This window comes from Helianthus annuus, chromosome 12 (genome assembly GCF_002127325.2).
Source record: "Helianthus annuus cultivar XRQ/B chromosome 12, HanXRQr2.0-SUNRISE, whole genome shotgun sequence".
NCBI lineage: Eukaryota > Viridiplantae > Streptophyta > Magnoliopsida > Asterales > Asteraceae > Helianthus > Helianthus annuus.
The window spans coordinates 14,362,483-14,379,102 of NC_035444.2; the positions used below are offsets into that span (position 1 = coordinate 14,362,483).

The window sequence follows — 16,620 nt, forward strand, 5'->3', positions numbered from 1 at the left end:
AAGGATCGGATTAACACGTTGGACCGTGAGTTGGCCCGCATGAAGAAAAGAGAAGTGAATGCGGTGCAGTAAGTCGTATATGAAGAATGCGGAGATATCGGTCACCGGACCGAGAATTGTCAAGCCACTGTGGAGGTGAATCAAGTGTATGGGGACCGAAGGCAATATGATATGAACTCCAACACTTATCACCCCGGATTGAGAAACCATCCCAACTTCCGATATGGGAATGCCGCGAATCAAATGAACCCGAATTTTCAACCGGGTAACCAAAGCGGGTCATCATATCAAAATCGCCAAGGAAATAACCAAGGGGGTTACCAAAGGAACTACAATCAAGGCGGTAATGGGAGTGGCAATTCAAACTCTCAAGGTGATGATTCATTAAACTCTAAACTTGATGCTATTATGAATGCTATCAACCATTCAAATCAAGAGATAAAGAAAGAGTTTGAGGTGCGAGACAAGTCACATAAGGCATTGGAAAAGCAAGTGGGTCAACTTGCGGAAGAAATGGCCCAAATTCGTGGAAGTGGAGGAAGACTTCCAAGTGACACCGCAATGAACCCGAAGCATCAAAGCTCAAGCACGGGCAATGTGAGGAATGTACACATTAGCGCTGTAAGTCTTCTTCCGAATGATGAAATTTGTAGTGTTCAAAGCATTCCACCACCACAATATGTTGATGGTGTAGTGGAAGATATAAGTGATGAGCTGGAAAGTGAAAATGAACAAGAAACGATTTCACAAAGTAAAATTGAAAATATAACTAAAAATTCTTTTGTGAAAATTGTTTAAATCAACTTAACCCGAGTAATGCATCAAAAGTTGAGGAACGGTACCCACCGAAGGACGTGGGGTGGGAAAATTTTAAACAAGCAAAAATTAATTTACCATTAATAGATGACATTAAAAAGGTTCCGGCTCATGTGGAATGTTTGAAAGAGTTGAGCATTGAAAAACGGCACAATAAATTACCCGAACCAATTGATTTGGTATCACATGTTAGTGCTGTTTTATCAAGTGCGCTCCCCCAAAAAGTTCAAGATCCAGGAGACCCTCTTATCCCAATTCAAATTGGAACATTTAAAATTGAGAGGGCGCTCCTAGATCTTGGAGCTTGTGTGAGCATCTTGCCCGGGAGTTTGTATGACCAATATGATTTTGGTCCATTGAAAAAGTTTGATACTCCCGTAGTATTGGCCGATCAGACTCCCATGCATCCACGGGGGATGGTGGAGGATGTGATTGTTAAGGTGGATGATTGCTACTACCCAGTTGACTTTTTGGTAGTAGACTATGCTGGGTGTATTGAGGACACCCGATAGTCATATTGGGTAGACCGTTCCTTGCAACAGCTAATGCCATAACAAATTGTGCAACGGGAACGGTAAGCATGAAATTTGGGGACCGGGAATTAAATTTAAATGTTTTTCCAAAATTTACTAACCCGCTCGGTGAGGATACGTGTCCCAAGAAGGACATGAATCCAAACAAAAAGGTATGTGCTATGGTTGGTAGGTTTGGAGAACCAAAGAAGAAACCGGTCAAGAAGAAGAAGGCGAAGACGTCGCCTCAAGAAAAGAAGAAGGAAGAGGAAGTGAGGAGGTTTGGACCGTTTGGCAACAAATGGTATGAATCACCGGTGGGTGATTTCGAGGAGTTTGTAGGCGGCAAGCATGCCATTCGACCACCATGAGGTGGTAGGTCAAGTGTTGTTGTATATTTTATTTCGCATTTCATTTTAGTTGTTATCCGTAGTTTAGTTAGTATTGTTGTTGTTGTATAATTTTGTTATTTCGTTTTATTAGTTAAATGAACATTGTGGGTGTGTTCCCTATATAACCCTCACGAGACCTACTCGTCTTCCCGAGCTATCGGGAGGTTTAAAGGGCTTGCGTGCATATGCTAAATGCCGACGTGATTCCTACGAAAGTGAGTTAGGATTGTTATTATTGTAAATTATTTTTCCACAAAAATCAAGTTAATTTAACGCATGATTTGGTAACACTTTCATAAAAATGGTAGAACTAACCTCCTAACAAATTTCAATGGCTGTGAGAAGCATGCTTCTACACAAGGGTTAAGATTTGTAGGTACAACATGTTCGCGAGACAACCGTTTTTATGACGAGAAGAAGAAGATATGAGCATCTAGCGACAAAAATCAGGTGCATGCGTTTCCTTTTACCTTGATTCTTAGATTAGTAATAAGTGGATTGTAAATTGTATTTTATTTTCCGGGGTGAAATTTTTGGGAGGTTAGCCGTGTCACATCCCTTGTGTGTTTTAAAACTCTAGTTCTTACACATTGAGGACAATGTGTACCTCAAGTGTGGGGATGGGGGAGTAGTAAAAGTTTTCGATTTTGACCTGTTCATTTAAACACTACACATTGAGGACAATGTTTACCTCAAGTGTGGGGATGGAGGAAAATTTCAAAAAATTAAAAGTTTTCGATTTTGACCCGTTCATTTAAACACTACACATTGAGGACAATGTTTACCTCAAGTGTGAGGATGGGGGAAAATTTCAAAAAAAAAAAATTAAAAATTTCTTGTTTCAATAGCGATCTTAAAAACACAAGTAACTAAGTCAACGAGAGATGGCACAACCCATTTGGTCTTTTGTCATGGTCAAGTTCAAAGTAATAACATGGCGGGTATTTAGCGGGTGGTTATTTGGGAATAATTCGCCTAAGGAACTAGCATTTTATGCATATCACATACCATGCCCTTATACGTGAGGTTTTGAGCCACTTTTATATCATAGATTTACATATACATAATTTCTTTGTTTGAGTGGACCATTAGTCTCGTATTGTAGAACTTGCAACTTTTGATACGTTCGAGACCATAGACCGAATACAAGCACGAGAATGATTAAGGCATTAGGTAATCCTTTTCCGTTTACACCATTTATATATCCTTACCTAAAAATTATCCCTTAGTAGCCAATTTTGAGCCTAACCCTTTCATTTGACCACCCTTTAGCCCATAACCTTAAACCTTTTTGTTTTTAACCCGTGTGATGGAAATTCGATTATAGTAGTCAAGTTTGTATAGTTGTTTGTTTGTTTGCATATAAAAAAAAGAGAGAAAAATCAGAAAATGTTATGAAAAAGACAAGAAAATTGTTGAGAAAAGAACAAAAATATGTGTTCTTAATTGAGAAATAAAAGGCGAAAGCTTGTTGCCTTCTAGTTTGATATTGGTAGTTAGTTGTGCGTAGATTAGTTGTTTTGTAATAAAAATCGAATTTACATCACCTTAGCCACTTTAAAATATCCTATTTCCTACCCTTAGCCTAGCCCCGTTACAACCCGTTCAAAGACCTTATGACTTGTGCTTGATATTCGTGTTCGGTGGTGGAGAATGATTGAGTTGCAAGCCTATGCGGGTACGTGTTCTAATCGGTTTTGAGCGATTAATTGATTGAAGTGCTAATACATTATACACATTAGCCAATTTATAAGCCGAGTGGAGAGAACATTGTGAGGGATGTGCATGACTTGTTAGTTTTACGGGCGGGTTAATCTTGGATAACCATTTTTTTGTGATTAGTCACTTCACCGTTAAATATGTTGAAAATTGTAAAGAGTTTGAACTTTAGTATGACAATTGACCTTAACCTTCGTCTCGGGAATGGGGAGTGTATTCGTTGTTCGACCCACGTGAAAGTGAAAAACAGATTTGCTTGAGGGCAAGCAAAAGACAAGTGTGGGGATGTGATACGTGGTCGAAAACTAGTTATCGTTTGTGCTTAAGTTGATGTTTTTTACATAGCTTTTAATCTTGAATAGCCTACTTTTAATGGGATTCGTGTTTTACATGTCTAAAAGAGTTTAAGGAGCTAATCGGGAGCTAACCGGAGCACCGGGACGTGAATCGGATCAACCGGGGATGTGAAATGAACAAAACCGGGTTAATCACAAAGATTGGATGTGTTTTGGGAATGTTAATGGATTTAAAATGAATATATCAGAAGATGACATGATAGAGGGCTGAATTACGAGTACGTGGGCGAAAACGATGAGTAAAACAGAGCTATAACGAAGAAGTTATGAAGAAAATAGTTTCGGACGAAATAGGAAAAACTAGAGGTCGTCGGGGACGGGCTCTAGGCCGTCCGGGACGGGCTCTAGAAAGTCTCGTCGTCACAAGGTGTCACACCCCGATATTTACACGTTTCACCGGTGGGCCCGTTGGGGGATTTATGTGACGTAGTTGGTAACATTACAATCAAACAACACAATATTTAAATGCACAGCGGAAGCAAAAGATAGATATATTTCAACCGAATATAATTGTAATATCAAGTATCACAAACAGTTGAAAATAATCCACAGGGGGATCAAAAATAAATAGGAAACATTGTTCAACAGTTTTGACATCCAAGCATTGCGAGACTTATTATGGATGCTAGGAGAAAGCCAGCCTAGTTCGCGTAGTACCTGCACTTAACCTTTTTGGGAAAATACGTCAGTTTACACTGGTAAATACATTCAACCGACTCAGTTTGAAAAGTTTAATAAAATTGATTTGAATGCACGTGGCACAAACTTTTATAACTTGGGATAATTATTTGAATATAATACTTGTAAACGAATTACATGTTTCTTATACGTTCAGTAGCCCGATCCGTAGACCGGGTTAAAGATCAATAGACACACCACATTATTTATTCATTTATGCACTGACGGGTGTACGCCTACACCCCGTGCTCAGGTCGTGGCCATCTCGTAAGATGATGCCAAGGATATCCGGGACATGGTCATTAACCCCCCAAAGGCTTTAAGCAAACAAAACATTTGAAAACGAATCATATCAATGATTTAATCTCTATTCGATTAAAGAATCAATGCTGGACCAAGCGGTATTTTATATACCGTACCCCAAGCTCGTATAAGGGAAATTAAGTTAAAAGTATTTACCTTTGCAAGTATCAATCAAAAATAGCAAGTGCGGGTAGCTTTTACCGGGTCTCCTATTCTGGAACGAAGGTTTATGACAACCTGTTAGAATCCTAACGGGTCTTTAATTAAGTCTAAACTTAGACCGGTTAGTTTTAACGAAATATACGGTTCGAACGCACGATTAGGCGAAGACCGGAATAGGATGTGTTTTAGTCCCGACAAGTTTAAAGACTTGTATAATATGGGTGAACTAAACACCTTCTGGATTTTGAGATAAAAACGATAAGGTTTGACCCGTTTCGGCTAATTTATGTAAACTAGTTACATAAACCGAACTGAACGCGTAGGAAGCGTAACGGGTAACCATGAGAGTCATTTACAAGTTTCGTAAGTTAATATGCCCTAAATATGTTGTGATATCAGTAGGATACCTTTCATTATGCCCAAAATGAGTTTAACCTTAATATAAGCCCCGTAGGGGGATTTTGGTCATTTTAAAGATTATAAAAGAGATTATTTAAAATTCTGATGTTCGGGTCTGAAGTGATCAGTAAAACCACTTACTTTAACAAGTTACATCAGTAGGTATTAAGTCTTTATATGACAAAATGGTTTTAAACCTATACTAGGCGTTTAATACGCGTAAAAAGCCATTTTAAGCGATTTCCGGGTTAAACAGGAAATCTGAGTTTTCTGATCAGGTTACATAGTTCAAAATACTTTATTTGTTATATAAAATCAGTAGCAATTGGATTTGCATCAAAACACTATGTAGAACTCATTTTATGCCCGAAAAGGGTATAATCGGTATTTACCGAATCAACGCCATAACCTTAGGTTATGAGCAGTTTAAAAATAATTAAAAATCTTTAAAATCCCAAAATATTATATTAAATTAGTGGGTAAAAGGTTTGGTGCCAAAAGTTGGGTTTAGATAGGCTTTATGCTAAGTGCGCCGTTAATTAACAAAAGTTTCTTAATTGCACTATTTAGCATAACTCCTATTCTGGACCTCGAACTGCTATGAAACTTTAGGGACATGCTTAATAATCAGTAACGAAGATTATTGTCCTTTCACATTTCCAAAATTCTCGTTCTATGGATAAAAGGGCATTATGGTCAATCATTAGGCAATTAACGGAAACTTGTAAACGAAGCGGACAATCAACGAACCAGTCATAGAGGGTTATACTATCATGTAACCTGGTCCTAAGGAAGTCCTAAGGCATTTCTAAACTCTACTGAAACGGACCAGAACTGAAGTCAAAGCAAAAGTCAAAGTTTTGCGACTTTCGGTTCTGAACCGGGTCTAAACAGAAAATTGTCGGATCAAACAAGCTTAGATCAGTTGTTATACTTATTACCAAGTTATATGAGTGATAAAATAGGTTACATGCCTTCTACATTGTTAATTATGCGTAAATTCGAAAATTAGCATTCTATTGACTTTTTCTAAACAACTTTGACCCGACATTTGATCTAGTTAGAGCGGGAATCAGAGGGTGCCTGTTGGGATTGAACCCTACCAAAGGAACATATAATAAAAGCCAAAACTGGATCACATCAGTAGATTCAGAATAAGAAGATGTTTGGTTGCAAGTCTCTCCCCTTGAAAGTGGTTTCAACATCTGCTGACCTCCTATCTGCTGATCATGCAAACTGCTGACCTACAACTGCTGTTCAAGACAAAGTCTGATAGAAGAACTTAAGCTCTGCTGCTCAATCTACTGCCTTGGTTCAAGCACTGCTGATCATGACAAGAACTGCTGGGTTCACAACAGTGGAAGGATGCAGCAGCAGTTTGAGTTTGTTTTATGTATTGAAATGTAATATCAGTAGTTAGCATAGGAGTGTTTGCATAGATCAGAGGTTAGAGTTTGTTAGGAGGTTAGATGTCACTTTCATGGTGACGTCAGCTTTGATGCTCAGTGGTTTGCAAGTGCCTATAAATAGAACAGTACAATTTACTGTTCTGTTTAGCTCTTTCACCATCTTCTTTCTGCACGAACAAACACTGAGCTCGGGCTGAGGGGGAGTTTGCATATCATACATTCATTATAATTGCAGTTTAAAACTAAATTTAATCATTTGATTCAGTGATGAAAATGTATGATTGAAAGCATATCTTCTGTTTGATTGTGAAAAGTTTGTTTCCATATAATTTCCGCTGCACTACTCTTTCATTTGTTCATCTAATTTCAAACACAAATCACAATCAATCCAAACTCAGATCCTAACAATTGGTATCAGATCTTGGACAGTCAAATTTGATTTAACAATCATTTTGACATAAATAGTTCGGCTCAAAATTGTTGATACTGATCGTTTGTTTGTATTGTTGAAAAACAGAGTAAGGTTCAATTACCGATAAAGTTGATTGATCAGTGCCTGTAAAACAACCAGAAAGAAGTCGCAATCACAAGATGATAAAAACAACATTGGCTCTTTGTTTAAACCACCCATGCTGAAAAGAAATGAGTACAACATCTGGGAGCGAAGGATGTGTCACATCCTCGCTCAGCAAAACACTGGATGTTGGAGGTCTGTCGTTTTCGGTCCTCATGTTCCTATGGTGCCAAGCGCAGAGGACGCCAAAAAGTCCGTTCCTAAACCAACTGAAAATTACACTGAATTGGATTTTCAGAAGTTTGAACTGGATGCCAAAGCGTTTAGCATCATAGCCTCTGCACTTCCCAACGAAATCTATGCTGGACTGTTACACTGTAACCGTGCAAAAGAATTGTGGGATGCATTGAAAGAACAGTTCGGAGGAACGGAAGAGGTTATCGAAAACAATAGGGAAATTCTGAACCAGCAGTATGAAACATTTTGTCATATCAAAGGGGAGTCACTAACCCAACAATTTGAACGTTTCAGTTGTCTCATCAGTGAACTAAGGCTTGTTAAGGTTACATTTCCGAATGCAACCCAAAATAGCAGGTTCCTTAGATCACTGCCAGAAAAATGGGACACAATTGCTTTTGTCACCAGAAATTCAGCTGAATTCAAAGATCTGACCCTGACCCAACTCCATGGTAGACTCCTGACCTATGAAAGGGAGTTAAACTAAAAAAGGAAGTTGCAAGAGTCTGGTATAGTTGCTGATGACTATTCATTCGGCAGCACAGCTCTGTTTGGTCAGGAAGAATCTGGCAGCAGCAGTAAGGATCAGAGTTATGATCACTTTATTGACATAACTGCTGGGGGTAACTTTGCCAACTCTGATTCTCACTCTGCAAATTATGCTTTCACAGCAAATACTGAAAACCAGATGTCAGATAATTTGTGTTTTGAGCTGAATGATTTGCAACATTTTGATCCCACTGACTTAGAAGAGATGGACATCTTGCATCAGTTGGCCTTGCTTAGTGTAAGAACAAGCAAGTTCTACAAAAGAACAGGGAGAAAATTTCCAGGGCTTCATGGAAATTTAAGGGTGGGGTTAGATAAGTCGAAAATCAAGTGTTACAAGTGTAGTAGGCTAGGTCACTTTGCTAGGGAATGTAGGAGTCAAACTACCGGTCCCATAATAACTCACCCTAACTCAAACCCTAGACCACAACAACAAAACACTGTGCACTATACCCAATATGCCCCTGCAGCACATGTTAACACTGCTCATTATGCTGTAACCCCTGTGCCTGTGCATTATGTTCAAACCACTGTTCCACAAATTCAGTATGTTCAAGCCCTGTTCCTCAGGCACAAGTGCAACCTGTTGCACCTCAACCAGCTGCTCCAACTGTGACACAACCAGATCAGCAAAGCTTTTTTACACAAGGCTTTGTTGATTGGAGCAGCATGCCTGATGAACTTGGTGATGAAAATTTTGCTCTATATGCTTCTAATGATGCTTTTAATGATGAATTCTGTTTGATGGCATTAGAGTCAATACCAGAAGGGGATAAAGCTAAAGGTGAACAGCTAAGTGCTGAAACAGTGGATGAAGTTGCTGAAGCAGTGATTACTGCAGTTGCTGGTGAACTACTGCTGGAAGAAAGTTCAGAAACCCTGATTGAACCACTGACCGACCCTTGGTCCGAAGAAGACAAAGAGAAAGAAGAGTTGAAGAAAGCTGGTGAGGAAGAAGAGAGAGATGATGAAGAAGATAATCATCAATGTGATTGTGCCATGATGGCTGCTGCTAAGGTATCACCTCAAGTTCTTGAAAAACTGTGTTCAGACAACTGTGTTATTGCATTTGCTAACCTTAAAGAGGTGAATGAAAACCTTAGAGATAAAGTCTTGTCTGATGAGGTCAAATTTGAAAAGTCATTAAAAGAACTTAGAAACAAATTGGCTGAAAAAGATAAAGAGATCAGCAGTTTAAAAGAAGAACAAAGCATAACCAAAACTCAACTCCAAACTATGGTAGAAAAATACCAAGTTTGCAAAAAGGAGTTAGAGTCTACCCAGATCACCTGTGAAAGATGGGTGGAGTCTTGCAAAGGGTATGAGGTTATGCTTGAGAAACAGCTTAAAAGCAATGTCAAGTTTGGTATAGGTCATAGAAAATATGATGATATTGCGAGCACTGCTGCAATCCAAGCTGTTTCTTCTGAAATCATACTAACCAACAAAAATGGCCAAGAAGTTAAAATAACCGACAAACTTGGTAACAAAATTACTCTGGAAAGATCTGTGGGATCCTCAACTTTTGAGGAAATTGAGAAATACCAATTTAAACCCACATGGTCTGATGAGTATGATATCCTTGAAAATTTCAAACCAATGGATTTCACAACCACTGATGGTGTAAAAGCTCCAAAAGCAAGAGTCATTCCTATCAAAGATATCCCAACAGAGGTTCAAAACTCTGTTGCAAAGGAATCTGAGAAAAGGAAGAAAAGAGAAAAGATCAAAAACTTGTTTTGTGAATTCTGTGAAAAGAAGAATCATCTAACAAAAGATTATTTTCATCTAAAAGCATATGATATAAACAAAACAAGCATCATTTTACCTGCTGAAAGCTGCACCATCTGTGGTAAAGATAATCACAAAACTCAAGCATGTGTGTATCTCAAAAACTTTGACATAAAAAAGAATGAATACACTGCAAAAACATCCTTGAGTCCATCAACATCATCTGTCAAGTTCACCAAGAAACAACCACTGTTTGTCCCTGTCCAAACAGCTGTCACAAAACAGCTGAACCAAAAGTCTGTCCAAAGAGATGTACAGGTGACTGATGCACCTCCTGCCAATCAATTCAGAAAAGGCAAGGAAAAAGCATCATACCAAAGGATTCCACATGTTTTTGAGGCTTACAAAAAGCCCTCTAAACCAAGAGTGAACAGACATCCTTTTGGTTATCAACAGATGATGGGTCAAGACCCCCAACAGTGGTTAGAGGAAAACATTCTCAAAAATGTTCAAACCCCTGTGCTAACCACTGTCCATACAACTGCTTCCATCCCAGACACTGTTGAGACCCCATCCAAAGCCCTGTTGGCTTTGGAGACTTTATGAAATAATCCTTTTACTTCATGTGCAGCGAGCTTCTGCATGCTTAGATAGTCTTTGGTATGTAGATAGTGGAGGCTCCAGGCACATGACAGGATGTAAAGCCCTTCTTCAAGATTTTAAAACTCATAGAGGGGGTGATATATCCTTTGATAATAATAGTAAAGGAAAAGTTCTGGGGTCTGGTACAGTAAAGTCTGGAAATGTAAAATTTGAAAATGTCAATCTTATTGATAATCTGAAATTCAACCTCCTGAGTGTATCTCAAATGAGTGATAAAGGGTTTGGATCATTCTTCACAAAGGATTGTTGTAGGATTGTTGGACCAGAAATGGTTAGTAAGATTGAAGCAATAATCAAGAAAGGCTCAACAAAACTTGTTGCTCAAAGAAGTGGCAATGATTATGTTGTTGACATGTCAAAAGAGTGTCCTAGAGCTGATGCCTGTCTGTTCTCAGCTGCCTCTAACAAAGAGACAGAGCTATGGCACAAAAGACTGGGACACACAAATCTCAAAACAATCAACAAAATTTCAAAAAATGGCTTAGTAAGAGGCTTACCACAAAAAATGTTTTCATGTCCTGAACACTGTGTTTCCTGTTTAAAAGGAAAACAGCACAAGAGCTCTTTTAAGTCCATTGAAGAGTCCAAAACAACCCAGTGTTTGCAAATGCTGCACATGGATTTGTTTGGCCCAGTGCAAGTCACGAGTCTCAAAAAGAAAAGATATTGTTTGGTTATTGTTGATGACTTCTCTAGGTTTACATGGACCTTCTTTTTACACTCAAAAGATGAGACTGCAAGCATTTTGCAAGACTTTGTGATACAGGTTGAAAAACAATTTGACCTTCCAGTAAAAGTCTTCAGGGGTGACAATGGCACAAAATTCAAAAATAGGGAGTTGGATGCCTTCTGTGTGAAGAAAGGGATTGTAAGGCAGTACAGCATCCCTAGAACACCAGAGCAAAATGGGGTTGTTGAAAGAAAGAACAGAATATTGATTGAGGCTGCCAGAACCATGCTTGCAGATTCAGGTTTGCCATTAACTTTTTGAGCAGAGGCAGTAAACACTGCTTGCTATGTCCAAAACAGAGTTTTGATCAACCCCAGGCACAAAAAGACTGCTTATGAAATTCTGTATAAAATAAAGCCATTAATCTCATATTTCAAAGTTTTGGTTGCCCATGTTTCATTTTAAACTTAAAAGATTCTATCTCAAAGTTTGCAGCCAAAATTGATATGGGATATCACTTGGGATACTCAACCACTGCTAAGGCCTACAAAGTGTTTAATACACGGACCAAAGCAGTGGAAGAGACCTTGAATGTAAAGTTCAATGAACTTTCATCAATGAAAATCCCTACAAATCCTGCAGAATTGTTTGATCTTGAAAAATTCACTTTTGAAAATACTGCTGTCAAGACTAACACTGCAGGTCCATCAGAAGATTCATCACCAGACTATGGATATGAGATCATCATTCCTCAAAAGTCTGTTTCAACAGGGAGAGCATCAGTTGTTCAAAACAGTTGTCAAAGCTCAACCACTGCTACCTCAACAGTTGTTGACCAAAGTAGCCCTTTAACCACTACTTCCACCTCATCAAACACTGCTGACAAAAGTCTTCAAACAGTGGATCAAAGTCAGCAGGTGTCCACACCTTTACCCCCTATGCCACCACCTTTTGAAGCCACTGCTGGGTCATCAAAGTCACCAATAGTGGTTAGCTCAGATGATACACATCTGCAGCCTTCACCACTAAATGCCATCATTCCATACCAAGGAGAGCTAATCTTCTTGAAATCTCATCCACCAGATCAAATCATTGGCAACATCAATGAAGGGGTGCTCACAAGAAAGCAGTCCCAAAACATTTGTCTTTTTGCAGGTTTTCTATCACTCCATCAGCCAGTCAAGTACCAAGAGGCACTGAAAGACAACAGCTGGGTAGAAGCTATGCAAGAGGAGCTCCAACAGTTTAGAAGACAACAAGTATGGGAGCTTGTTCCATTGCCAGAGGGCATGAGTCCTATTGGCACAAAATGGGTTTTCAAAAATAAAACTGATGAAAGGGGTATTGTTGTCAAGAATAAAGCCAGGCTTGTGGTTCAAGGTTTCAGACAAGAAGAGGGCATTGACTATGATGAAACATTTGCCCCTGTAGCAAGACTTGAAGCTATCAGACTCTTTCTGGCCTTGCTGTCAACCACAACATCAAGGTGTATCAAATGGATATCAAATGTGCATTCCTCTATGGTAAGATTCAAGAGGAGGTTTATGTTTGTCAACCTCCAGGCTTTGAGGATCCATTTAATCCAGATCATGTCTACAAGCTAAATAAAGCTTTGTATGGCTTGAAGCAAGCACCAAGAGCCTGGTATGAAACTCTTTCCACCTTTTTACTTTCCATTGGTTTCACCAGAGGCAGGATTGATAAAACACTGTTTTTAAAATGGGGAGGGAAGGATTTGATGATTGTCCAGATTTATGTGGATGACATCATTTTTGGAAGCACATGTAATAAAATGTGTGAAGAGTTCAGGCAACTCATGACAGCTGAGTTTGAAATGAGTGCAATGGGTGAACTCCAGTGCTTTCAGCTGCAAAATGGTACTTTTATCCATCAAGGCAAATATGCCAAAGAACTGTTAAAGAAATTTGATATGGATGACTGTAAACCATGTAGTACACCCATTGCAACAAAAAATTGGTCATGTCTGAAGAAAAGGATGATCTGATTGATCAGACCTTATATAGAAGCATGATTGGGTCTTTATTGTACCTAACAGCATCTAGACCAGATATCATGTTTGCAACATGTGTCTGTGCAAGATCCCAATAAGCCCCTAGAAAGTCAAACCTTATTGTTGTAAAAAGGATATTCAGATACCTCAAAGGTGCTCCCACACTTGGTATCTGGTATCCAGCTGATGGTAAAATTGAGCTTTCAGGTTTTTCAGACAGTGACTTTGCTGGATGTGATAAAACAAGGAAGTCCACTTCAGGAGGGTGTCAATTCCTAGGCAATTGCTTAGTGTCTTGGCAAAGTAAAAAGCAAGCAGCTGTTTCCACATCCATCACCACCACCAACAGCTTCAAAATCTCAACCACTTGTCACAATTTCAAAACCCATTCCTCTCTCTTCAACTCAAATGTACAAACCCTTACCTCCTGCAGGTGTTCAATTTCCTCTTGAACTCATAACAGTCAGAGATGAAATTAAGTCTTTCTACTATGAGGATGACCCTGCCAAAAGGAGCTTGCCATCGATTGAAGGATATCCCAGGCCAACTAATATTGAAGAATACTTGAAAATCAAGGCCAAGCAAGCAGAGGATATCTCAATCAAAAACAAACAAGGGAAATCTGATAGAGAGTATCAACAAAACTATCAGTTTCTACTCACATAGGTCAGAGCTTTGGAACAGTTTGCAAAAAAATGTATGTCAGCAAATCTCTGAGAAGGCAGATGAGTCCTTGAGAAAAGACTACATTGAAAACATCATGACCTACAAGACATACAAGGGGGAGAAACACATGTACAGAAACTGGACCATTCCTGAGCTTGAAAAAGAAGTAGCCAGGATTCATGAAATGATCAAGAATAAGGTCAAGCAGACTCCCCCTGAAAAATTCAAAAAGGTTGAAGCTGATAAGGCTTTAGAGCTGAAGAGAATGAAAGAGGAGCTGATTATTGCTGAATATGGGTCAAAGAACTCTGTGTCTAAGTGAGGAGAAGCGAGGGTCAGGGACACCTATAAAAGGTTGGAAGAGCTTAGGAAGAAAGATCCAACAGCTCCACAAAAACCTGATTACTCCAAAGCAGAGGTTTCAAAAAGACCACCAAAGTTGCAACCCAAAAGAACCACTGCTCCTGCTGGTATTGCCGTCTACAAAAGAAGGAAACAAAACCAGTTGGGTGCTGAAACAGTTCAAGATCTAATGGCTGGTAATGACCTTGTAAAAGAGGGAGTTATGATAATGCTGAAAGAAGAATCTGAACTGGAAAAATCTGCAAATACTGCTCAGCCAGTCATGAATAGGCCAGCATCACCAAACTCCTCTACAAATAAAAATCTCCCAAGAAACCCATTACGCCTAAAAATACAAAAGTGGAAAACTGATAAACAGACCCACGTATTGACTACGATCAGGGCGGATGGCGAAGTGAAGAAATTTACAAGGGAACAAGCTCTTGGCCTGAGTCTTGAAGATTTGCAGGATCTCCTTGATCTTCCACTTAGCAGGGATGATGATGATACAGATGCCTTAACTTTTGAACTACAATTCAAAGGGCAAATAAGGGAACTGTTGTTGAGGCAATAAAAATCTACAATAATGAAGAGTTTTGGCATTATCTGTTACAGGGGGAGATTGTTGGGATTGAACCCTACCAAAGGAACAGATAATAAAAGCCAAAACTGGATCACAGCAGTAGATTCAGAATAAGCAGATGTTTGGTTGCAAGTCTCTCCCCTTGAAAGTGGTTTCAACATCTGCTGACCTCCTATCTGCTGATCATGCAAACTGCTGACCTACAACTGCTGATCAAGACAAAGTCTGATAGAAGAACTAAAGCTCTGCTGCTCAATTTATTGCCTTGGTTCAAGCACTGCTGATCATGACAAGAACTGCTGGGTTCACAGCAGTGGAAGGATGCAGCAGCAGTTTGAGTTTGTTTTATGTATTGAAATGTAATATCAGTAGTTAGCATAGCAGTGTTTGTATAGATCAGAGGTGAGAGTTTGTTAGGAGGTTAGATGTCACTTTCATGGTGACGTCAGCTTTGATGCTCAGTGGTTTGCAAGTGCCTATAAATAGAACAGTACAATGTACTGTTCTGTTTAGCTCTTTCACCATCTTCTTTCTGCACGAACAAACACTGAGCTCGGGCTGAGGGGGAGTTTGCATATCATACATTCATTGTAATCGGAGTTTAGAACTAAATTTAATCAGTGATGAAAATGTATGATTGAAAGCATATCTTCTGTTTGATTGTGAAAAGTTTGTTTCCATATAATTTCCGCTGCACTACTCTTTCATTTGTTCATCTAATTTCAAACACAAATCACAATCAATCCAAACTCAGATCTTAACAGTGCCCTTTTGAGGGTTTAATGCCCACAAAATTACCAACTTATAAGTACCTTTGATTCGACAAATCACTAGACCATTAGTGATTAATCGCTAAGTCAACCGTTATTTACGACGGTTTGACTTTTAAGCTAAAACTAAGTAAAAACTCAATTAAGAAAGGTTAAGCATACTTACTGAAGTCCTATGCACGATTAGGAAGGTTAGGATCTGCTCTTAAGCTCCAGGAAGCTCCAAGAATGCAGATGGAATGAGTGAACACAATGTTGCAACACAAGGGCCTTTTATAGTGTTCTTAACCCATCATGATCATGACAAACAAGTCTAGCATGGATCCTAGATCATTACAAGTATTTCCTAGTGCCTAGGAACTATTAGGGGTCGCCCATGCTGCTGAAAATATCTTACTAAGTCGGTTAAACTTTTATAACTGCCAACAGCCAACTTGCTGTCGCTGGGCACTCCTTACGGACCGTAAGGCAGGACCTTTACGGTCCGTAAGCCTTTACCAGAAGGCAAAAAAATTTAACCTTCCAAGCTTCAAACAGTCAACTTGCATAGTATGATTTTGAGCTAGAATTTGTTAGTATGAGGCCTTTAACCCATGATTGATCAGTTGTGTTACCCCATCTTGCAATATTATTGGTTTGCACAATGATGGAAATTATACACGAAAGTTTTATCGAGCATTATTTCATAGGATCCATTATTACTAGAAATCACCGGATTTAAAGGTATACTAGGTGTTTATTATTCATGTTAGGGTCTTGGGATTTATAATGAAGTCGTTTAGAGGTATAAATTAACATGTCGACATGTTCAAAAATCCTGCCATACATCTTTAACTAAATCCGGGTTTATAATACTTTTGTCGTACCTGACACGTGTCGTTATTTAATTGGACGTGAATTTTCGAGGTGCTACATCCTCACCCCCTTAAAAGAAATCTCGACCTCGAGATTTACTGAAACAAATGAGGGTGTTTTTCTTTCATTGTGGACTCTACCTCCCACATGTACTCGGGACCTCTACGGGCATCCCATTTAACCTTTACAATCGGTACATGCTTCCTTCGAAGCTTCTTAACCTGTCGATCCTCGATCGACACAGGTTTTTCAACAAACTTCAAGCTCTCTTCTATGTGCACAT

At 39.1% G+C, this 16,620-nt stretch overlaps 1 protein-coding gene across 1 annotated transcript; it reads left to right on the forward strand.

Moving 5' to 3' along the window:
- Nucleotides 1–243: 243 nt before the first annotated feature.
- LOC110892490 lies at nucleotides 244–1,328 on the forward strand. The gene is made up of 2 exons (XM_022139650.1): nucleotides 244–751; nucleotides 904–1,328. The coding sequence occupies exons 1-2, from the start codon at nucleotides 244–246 to the stop codon at nucleotides 1,326–1,328; spliced, it is 933 nt and encodes a 310-aa protein (XP_021995342.1).
- Nucleotides 1,329–16,620: the final 15,292 nt, after the last annotated feature.